The sequence below is a fragment of the Suricata suricatta genome, chromosome 8 (assembly GCF_006229205.1).
Source record: "Suricata suricatta isolate VVHF042 chromosome 8, meerkat_22Aug2017_6uvM2_HiC, whole genome shotgun sequence".
Lineage (NCBI taxonomy): Eukaryota > Metazoa > Chordata > Mammalia > Carnivora > Herpestidae > Suricata > Suricata suricatta.
Genome location: NC_043707.1, coordinates 108614148 through 108623488, shown reverse-complemented (window position 1 = coordinate 108623488; position 9341 = coordinate 108614148). Strand labels below are relative to the sequence as shown.

Genomic DNA, 9341 nt, shown 5'->3' with positions numbered 1-9341 from the left:
GCCAGTAGCCTCATATCTGGTACCACAAGGCAGGCATCCCCAGACAAACCAGCCTTTGAGTTTGGGACGTGGAAGCTGGTTTGTCTGGCCAGACCCACCCAGCAGCCTGCGTGCTGGGAGCAACAGCCACAGGGAACATTGTGGAAACTCAGTGGACTAGGGGAGAGAGACGTAAGCCCTCCTGCAGGCCAGGGCTGTTGGTTCTGGCACGGGCAGGAGGCAGTGGAGGCCAGAGAGAGGGTGTGCTGCAGGGTCAGCATGAGATGGTACTGGGTTGGCGAGACCCGTCTCGGTCAGGTATGATGTGCCTTCCAAGGCTATCCCCCATGTTGGCAAAGGCGGTCAGTCTCAAGTGAAGATGATTTCCAGGTGCAGGGGGCTGGCTCAGAGTTGGTAAGGGCACTCTCTGACCTCCATTGCCGAGTGTCCGTTTTGGGAGGAGTCTCGGGGGAACTGCTGTGTGGCGTGGGCATCCCTGTGCATGTGGAGGTGTGAGGCTGAAGAGGAGCCTGCTGTGACGTGCATCCTGTGTTGAGCGGGCCCCAGCGGTGCCAAGTCGCTGAGCTGTGGTGCGGTGGTAACAAGATGGCATGGGTATGTTCAGCCCCCACCCTCACCCAGGAGGGTGCCCACGCTGGTGGGGGCTCTGTCATCGTTCTAGAGGGAAGAGATGGGCTGTGTGGCTGTGTATGTGCCAGCAGAGGTGGCATCCAGGGGCACACCTTCATTTTAAAAATTATAGAGAAGCAGAAAGTCAAAAATAAATATTGCCTCTGAAGTTTGTTTGAAGGCTGCCCATATGCTGGCGTGGTTCTCTGAAGCTGGGGTGTTTTCTGTGAGCTCAGTCATGCATCCATCCACTCCATTCAGAATATCCTGATGGAGCACCTACTACGTGCCTGCCGTCTGCTGGGCGCCGGGGATACAGCACACACCAGGCTTGTGGTCGTGACTCCATGACTGTGCAATAATTGTGTAAGAAAATAACTCATGGCAGTTGCGGTCACTACTCCTAGGCAAGGTCCAGGCATGTAGTCTGTGACATCATGGAGGCCTCCCTGAGAAAGCGCCACTGGCTCTGAGATCTAAGGGGTACTTGGCAGAAGAGTGTGTGCAACATGTTGCGGGCATGGAAGGCTGGAGAGCGCACATTTAAGGATGCGAAGGGCAAGTTCTTGCGGTTGGCTGGCAGGTGTGGGGGTGGGCGGGGCCTCGGCTCCGCTGGAGGGGTAGCTGGAGGGGTTCCCTGGGGGGTTCAGACACAAGTTTTACTACTGAGGTGGGGGGGTCTCAGTTTGTTGTTCGCTGCATGCTGGCTCCCCGGAAGAAAGCCCAGCATTGTAGATGCTCAGGAGCGCTGAAAGAGTGATTCAGTGAAGAGACGGGCATTTTTGCTAAATCAGGATTGTCCTGCACAAATAGTTTCGAAACCTGCTTTTTTGTTGAAATTGTTGTTCCATAAACAGCAACTTCTGAATGTCTTTCTGTGTCAGTCTATACTATGCCGTGATGAAATTCTTGATGTTTTCTCATCCTTTTCTCTCTCTCCAGGAAGGAGCGGAGACCCTGGTGCCCTGCCCTCGGTGCTGGTTGTCCAAGAGTGACTGGCGTGAGCAAGCGGAGGCCTGGTGGGTGTGCCCCAAGAGGTGGCAGGGGCCGGGGCACAGAGGGGTCATGGGCACCAGGCTGAGCTGCTCAGATGGTGATGGAGACTGGTAGTGCGCCACGGAAGGGTTGCCACTCAGGGCATGACATGGTCCAGTGTGCATGTGGCTGAGCCATGGTGAAGGACCAGGGCAGTGGTGATGGAGGTGGAGAGAAGGGATGTGAGTGCTGCTTGGGGATGCAGAAGATACAGGACATGGTGCAGGCCTGAATGTGGGGCATGAGGAAGGAGGGGAGGTGTGCAGGATTGTGCCTGGGTTTCTGGCCAGAATGGCTGATGGAGGTGGGTGGGGAGTGATATCCATATAGCTCATCAGCTGCTGTAGGTGTGAAATAGGCTTCTGGGTGACATTCTGGGACTTACACTAGAATCTGTCTGCTTTTTCAGTCATTGTGTTTCTGTGTGAAAGTCTGTTGCCGTCAACTGTAGGTTGTGGTGGAAAGAGCAAAGTACTCCCAAGATCTGGGGCACCTCCTTCCTTATCTCTTTCAGGTCCGCTTCTCCTTTTGTCTTTCTGCCAGAGCATAGAACAGGCGCGTTGGATTTGGAGGGAGTGAAGTTGGGAGACAGAGCATGGGGAGCCTTGGATGTTGAGCTAAGACTTTAGACTTTTTCTGAGGGTGATATGGAGACACTGAAGGTTCTCTTTTTTTTTTAATGTTTGTTTGTTTTTGAGACAGAGAGAGACAGAGCATGAGCGGGGGAAGGGCAGAGAGAGGGAGACAGAATCCAAAGCAAGCTCCAGGCTCCAAGCTGTCAGCACAGAGCCGGATGTGGGGCTCTAACTCACAAACTGTAATATCATCACCTCAGCCAAAGTTAGATGCTTAACCAACTGAGCCACCCAGGCACCCCAACACTGAAGGTTCCTAAGCAGAGAAGCGTCATCTCTTCATTTGCCATTATCTGTAAGTCTGCTGTGGAATCAAGGCAGCAAAATGGGCTTGAAGGCCATGATCACCTTGTAATTTTTGTAAGCTAGCCGGGGGACACTGGTTTGTGTGCAGGGTTAACTGGGAGAAATCTGAGGCGGGAAGCCCCCAGAAGAAGGACACACTCCTGAGGTCTTACTGACATGTGGAGGTCAGAGTGAAGGCAGTGCAGATTCAAACTTACTGACCAGTTGGGTGAATGGGGTGAAGAAAAGAGAGAATTTGAGGGGGACTGGCTGGTTTGGGTGACTAGGTCGATAGCAGTGCTTGTCACCAAGACGGGGACCTGGAGGGCAGTGGTGCTGGGAAGGATACATTCTAGTTGGACCATCTTCCGTAAGCTGTTAGAAGGCACAGCCCATGGCTGCCCCTTGGCTCAGGGCCCAGCAGGGCCCACTGAATAGTTCTGCACCATCAGCTGATGAAGAGGGTTATGAGACATGGGTCCGGCCTACACAGGGAAGGGAAATGAGCATGTACTGGGTATCTGCTAGGGGCCAGGCCCTGTGCATGGTGAGATGGGCACTGGGGCAATAGAGGGGGTGCGGCAGGGAGGCTGTGTCCCAGGTTGGAAAGGTCAGACAGGGAGGTGGAGGTGGAGGTACCATGTGTCCCTCTACCTGTCCATCCTCAGATGCTGGGTATGGGAGCCCATCCTCAGCAGAAAAAGTGCTGGAAAGTAGAGCCGTCTGTCTTCCAGAGAGGCCGCTTGCTGATGGCATGTGTGAAGGGGTGCAGGACATGTGCTGTAGGCCTGGCTTCTGGAAGCAGGACTGACTTTGAAGGGGAGGGGAAGATGCCCTAAGATCTTGAGGCCCAGGCACAGCCGTTACAAGAGCTAAGCCAGGCTGAGGCTTCTTTAGGTACAGGGCCCCAGGTGCTGATAGGAGACTGGATTCTGGGGCAGGCCCTGGCCTATATCAGCAAAGGAGCTTGCTGTCTACATCAGGGATTCTCAGTCTCAATACTATTGACGTTTTGGACCAGACAATCCTTTGTTGTAGGGGCCTGGCCCTATTACTATAAGATATCTAGCAGCATCCCTTGTTTCTTCCCACTAAATGCCAGTAGCACCTGTCCTGCAGTCTTGACAATAAAAAAATGTCCCCAGACATTGCCTGATATCCAGGGGAGGGGAAGGGAAAGGAATGCAAAATCACCCTGGATTGAGAACCACTGGTCTACACCACCTCTTGTTGTCTTCACTAAACTGGGGAGGCTCACATGAGCTGAGTTCTGAGGAGTGAGTAGGAGGCCAGGGGCAGAAGAAGGACATTCCTCCCAGTAGAGAGAACAGCAGACGCACAGGTCTACAGGTTCTGGTGAGCGGTAACCTCAGGGAGGCTCTGCCGCCTCCGCAGGAAGGAAGCTGGAGGGCTGGTGGCTTAGGGGTGATAGCTGTAGGCAGGTGCCTCTGCTGGTCCCCTTGGTCTTCTGTCCCCGAGCTAAGCCTCTGCTGGACTTTATGTGCCACCCGGAGAGACTCCGGGACACTCTTCCTAAGTTCCTCCCTCCATTTCCCGGGGTGGGGGTGGGGGGCAAGAAGCTGAGTGCTGTTGAGAGGGCAGGGGGCCTGGCTGTAAGAGGGTGGGTGGGCTGTGCCTGTCTATGCTCACAGACTGGCCAACTGCCAGGCAAAGCGTGAAGCTGCCTGCTGCTGGCTGCCTCACTCCCCGGGGCCGGGGTCGAGGCCGAGACTGATTTATTCCCGTCATAATCCCGCGGTTGGTTTGGTGAGAGTTGGAAACACGTTGGTTTTCCTTCCCAAGTGTAACAAGGCCTGTTTCCGCCTCCGCGGCCGCTGCTGCAGTGCCACGCGGTGAACTGTCCAGGACATGACAAAAGGGCTGGGTTAGCCGCCCGCGCATCCTCGGCTCTGGCTCTCCCTTCCCTCGGCTCTGGCTCTCCCTTCCCTCGGGCTCCTCTGGCCCAAGCGCAGGTCTCTCCTCTTGGCTAACCCCTCTGGGGGGCCCCTGCATATCCTTTCTCCTGCTGATGTCCGTTTTGGGGCCCTAGCCTCCTGGGAGCCAGGTCCTGGTCTGGGGGTGGGGGAGCTGTAGGAACAGGTGGTATTTGGAGACTAATTAATATTTGTGAATAATAACACGTGCCCAAGGGAAACAAATCAATCTGTGTTTGCATATTCATGAAGAGGATTCAGAATGATCCCAGCTGTTCTCCAGCCAGGGACCCCCCCCACCCCCCCACCCCCCATCTCTGGCGTAGCATGGCCTCTCAGGAGTTGGGGGCACCCATTGAGGCTGGCAGAGGTGCTTAGGTCAGGCTACAGGGAGGTGACATGGCCTCTGTGTTATAAGCATTTCCATGACGTTCTTGTTTGAATCTTGTGGCTTGGTGTGGTGCCTGCTCCTTTCTTTCTCCTCCAAGCAGTGATTCCCAGGCTCTTCGGTTTCACAAACTAGTGTACTTTCCAAAAGTTCTTGGGGGCCAGACATGGAAATGGCAATTTTTTTATTTTGCAAAGTAAGGATATTATAGGAAAATACTGTTGTCTGCTAACACCCGTATTGCATGCAAGAAAGGACCTTTTGACACCAAAACAAAATATGAAAATAACGGACAGTTCTTCCCAAGAAAGGGCATTTGGCAGCTTTACGCTGATGCAGCCAAGAAAAAGGATATATTAAAACCATTCTGAATGTAGAAAAATCATATCCAATTATATTCTGTAATGTCATACAGTATGGAGTTGTTTTCCTGCCCAAGTACGTAGGTGTGGGAGAACCAGTGGCCCACAGTGCATTTCAGAGACAAGCCTTGGTTAATGTCAAGGGCTCAGGCCTTGTTCTCATCCCAGACTCACCCAGCCATGCTGGGGGAGGTGGACGGCCAGCTCTTCACACTGTTGCACTGAATTCTCAGCAACGCCAGCCACGTCATCATCTCACTGCTCCTTTCCCACCTGCCAGTAGGTGACCCAGAGCACTTTGGGGCTGGGGACAGGGCCAAGGTCTAGATCAGGGTCAGGCCCAGGGATCCAGGATCAGACGAGGGGGTCCTGGAGCTGGGGGCAGGCTCTGTTTCCAGAGTCTGGGGCAGGTGGCAGTTCACTCTTGCCAGGAGCTGGTGACGGAGAATTGCTATCTTGGACAGCTGTGTGGTTGCCAGAGTAGTTCCCTAAGAATGTGTCCATGTTTGTGTGTCCCCTGTGTCTCCTGTCTCTGAGTATAGCCGTGTCCCTCTGTCCGTGGCCCTCTGGGAGAAGCTCTTTGGGGAAGGAATGTCTTTGTGTTCAGTTTCTCTGCCTTTGTCCTTGCAGTATCTGAACAGTGTGCTGAGTATCCCAGACTCAGATATGTGGGAGGTCCTTGGAGTCCCCAAATAAGTGTCACTTGTCTTTGTCACACCAGGGGTGGGGTTACCAGAGGCTCAAATTCTCTGACACCCATGGCCAGAGTCTCATCCTAGACTATACCACGTGACACCGTTCTGGCACTCTGCCCCTGTGATGGCGGTACTAGGAACTCACACCCCTTTAATATCAGGACCAGGGGCTGACGCCCCATGGTGTCTGTGCCGGGGGCAGGGGGGGATACACCTGTACGGTAATGTACTGGGTAGCGGTGTCCCTATAATGTCTCTCAGGCAGCTGCAGCCCCAGGATGTCTGCACCTATGGTCTACACTCATGTGATGCCTGGACCAACACCCCAGGAAGTGTCCACCACGGAGTTGCAGTGCTGTGATTATTGTACCAAGGCTGATATAGGGATATGCCTCCGCGACAGTCATCCTGGAGAGCTGCAGCCCATGCTGATTGTGCTGCACATTTGTACCTCCATGACATCTCTTCCTTACAGCTTTAGCTCATTTAGTTTATACCAGGGAAATCTGTTCCCCGAGCTCTGTGTTCCTGAGGGTTATACCCCTGTGATGTCTACACTGTGTGTGTGGGGGGGGGTTGCACACCCAGAATTCTTTTACCTGGAAGTGAAAACTCTATAAATATGGTATTGTTGCACCCTATGACACCTGGACTTTGCCCCTCTGCCCCCATCTTTTGGTCTAACACACCACTGAGCTATAAACCCATGGTATCTGTACCACAGGAGACTGTGTCAGGGACCATGTCCCTGCGGCACTTTGGCCAGGAAGTTGGCCACCTAATGGCTGCCGAGAACTTGAATTTTACTGTGGGTTCCATGGTTGCACGTCAGTGCCATGATGATCAAGTTCAGACAGGGCCTTAGTGAGAGGGAACCTCCATCCCAGACTGCATCATGGTGGGGACTCCTCCTCTCCTGGCCTCAGCCACCTGAGCTCTGTCATCACTGAGTGGGAACCCCAGGTACGGTGTGAATGGGGCTGGGTGCCCATTGTGCCCCTTCAGCTCTCCTGCTTTTACTTCTCCTCAGCTCCTGTCTAAGACTTGTAGCAAGATCTTGGGACAAAGGACATCTCCCTCCCTTTGCCTTTTGCGGTCAGCCCCTGCCCCACTTCACAGACCTGCCTGTTTTGACTTAGCACCTTTGCTCCCCTACTGCCCTCTGATCTTAGGATCTCTGACTGTCCCAGTTGAGACTAGGGTTCAAGTTCCAGGAAGGAGCAGAGCCATCCTTGAGCCCTGCCCCTTCACATTCCCCAGCCCTGTCCTTCCTTGGAAATTCTCTTACCATTGTGGGTCAGCCAGTACCTGGGTCTGATCAAGACTCTCCCACCTGAGTCCCTGCATTCGCTGTCACTCACTTCCCCTCTCTATGTCCTGTTGTGTTTTCAGAGCATGATCCAGGGGCTTCTCATGTACCAGCCGCCTGCTCAGAGTAAGATGTGAGCAGAGCTCTTGGGCGCTGTTGGGGATCCCTGAAGCCCTCTGGGTTGGGGTGCCATAGGAGACCCTTGAGAGCTCATCATTGGGCACGTGGAGTGATAGCAGTGTATCTGGAGTGTATGGTATGGCTTTGCTGAAGGCTTCACACAGGTGTCTGGCAGAGTGGAGAGGCCACACCTGGCCGAGGAGCCTTAGGAGTAAAGGCCTGGAGGCACTGAGCTTGTCCCAGACACGGTCTTCCCCGTGCACAGGTGCCTGTCTCTGCCTGGAAGGCAGTTCTGAGGAAGCGGCTCCCTGAAGTTTGATCCATAATGGGCCACTGGAGCAAGGGCAAAGGAGATGTGGGTGGAATCTGAGGGCCCAGCACCCACATTCCTGGCCACTAGGGCCTCCCTAGGGTTCCCTTTCAGAGTGGGAAGGTGCCATGGGAATTGGGTAGGACGAGGGTGGTCAGGCAGGGCAGCTGCAACTTGTCAGGAGCGCATCCTGGCGAGTCTGGGCGGGTTGTGGCTTTGGCTTCAAGCCTCTGATACCTGGATCCTGTCTGCTGCTACCAAGTCTCCACTCTGGTGCCGGTGCTCAGCATGCGGGGTCTGGCCGCTGCCGCCTCCCTCCCTGCTGGGAGGAGAAGAGACAATGGGATGCCGCAGGGACTAGCCCGCATGGGTCTGCACCTTCTCACTGCTCTCTGTCTCTGTCTTGTTTTGCTTGGTTTGTCTGTCTCCACCTGTGTGTCTCTGTGTCTCTCCAATCCTGTTTTCCCCATCCCTGTCCCCTTATGGAGGCAAATTGGAAACACAGTCTGGGACGGAACATCCTTGTACATCCTCTGGCCTCAGTGACCCCTCCCTCTTACTCAGGTTCAGAGAATGACTTGATGGCCTCTTGTGCTCTCTCCCTACAGTGACTGTTGGGTTATCCATGGGGTCACTGAGGAAAGGGGGGGATCAGTGAGGAACCAGGGCTCTGTGGGTCTGGGTAGTCATTGCATAGTCCAAGGTGGGGGTAGGGGGTGTCTGGGGAACTAGACTCGGGATGGTCTGTGAGGATAAGCAGGGTCTGGGTGGTCAGTAGGGGCCAGGAGGTGGCATAGATGGGCAGGAGAGACACTGTCGGAAATCAGCTAACTGGCTCTGCCCTTCTCTCTATCACAGGTTGATTGTCCTGGGCTGTGGCTGGCCGTGGTGCTAGAGCCCTGGATGGCCCCAGAGCCAGCCCCAGGGAAGACAATGGTACCCCTTGTGCCTGCACTCGTGATGCTTGGTTTGATGGCAGGTGCCCACGGTGACAGTAAGTCTGACCCCTCAAGTTGCAGGATCTCCCAGGTTAAAAGGTGGCATGCCTCCTAGGAAGATTCTAGGGTGAGGGACACAAGCAGCTACTACAAGAGGCAGGGTACTTAGATATCTCCCCAGAACACCAACTGTTCTAGAAAGACACCCCCCTCTTGGTTCGATAACATCCCTCCTCCAAGGAGTCCTCCAGCCTCATGCTTTCCTTGGAGCATCCTGTGGAATGCCTGCATGTCCCTTAAGGCACCAAAGGGTGGGGCATGTCTAAGTGTGACCCTCTTTTTATGGAATGAGAGTGAGACATGTCCGGGATTCATGTGGTCATTGGGTGACATGTTCAGGCGTGTACTGTGTCAGCCACTGCAGAAGACACAGTGAGCCATGTCAGAGTTAAGTGGGAATGGGGGGTGGCACACAAGGAATGTATATGGACGTGTGAATGGGATGCCACATGTATCCACGGTTCCAGGGAGAGATCAGAAGCCAGAGCTACCACAGCCCTTACCCCTGGGCCAGACCCTTGGGATTCGGATGTGGGGACACTGAGCCCCTCCTTCCCCTTCCCCACTACCTTCAAGGCAAAAGGGCAACCCCCTTCCCCCAGCCCCTCAGTCTTGGGAATCCAGGGAAGATTGCATGTGGCCAGCAGGATGCTGGGCTCCA

The 9341-nt window shown here is 54.4% G+C and overlaps 1 protein-coding gene across 15 annotated transcripts in view; it reads left to right on the top strand.

Annotated features, from left to right (window-relative positions):
- The first annotated feature begins 1549 nt into the window (after positions 1–1549).
- The window catches only part of PTPRF (protein tyrosine phosphatase receptor type F), an 80192-nt gene continuing 72400 nt past the window's right edge, over positions 1550–9341 (top strand). For all 15 annotated transcript variants that reach the window (XM_029947633.1, XM_029947628.1, XM_029947632.1 and 12 more), the window contains exons 1-2: positions 1550–1628; positions 8541–8676. In XM_029947633.1, the coding sequence (XP_029803493.1) occupies positions 8586–8676 (91 nt within the window). In that variant the 5' untranslated portion in view covers positions 1550–1628; positions 8541–8585. The remainder of the gene's footprint in view (positions 1629–8540; positions 8677–9341) is intronic.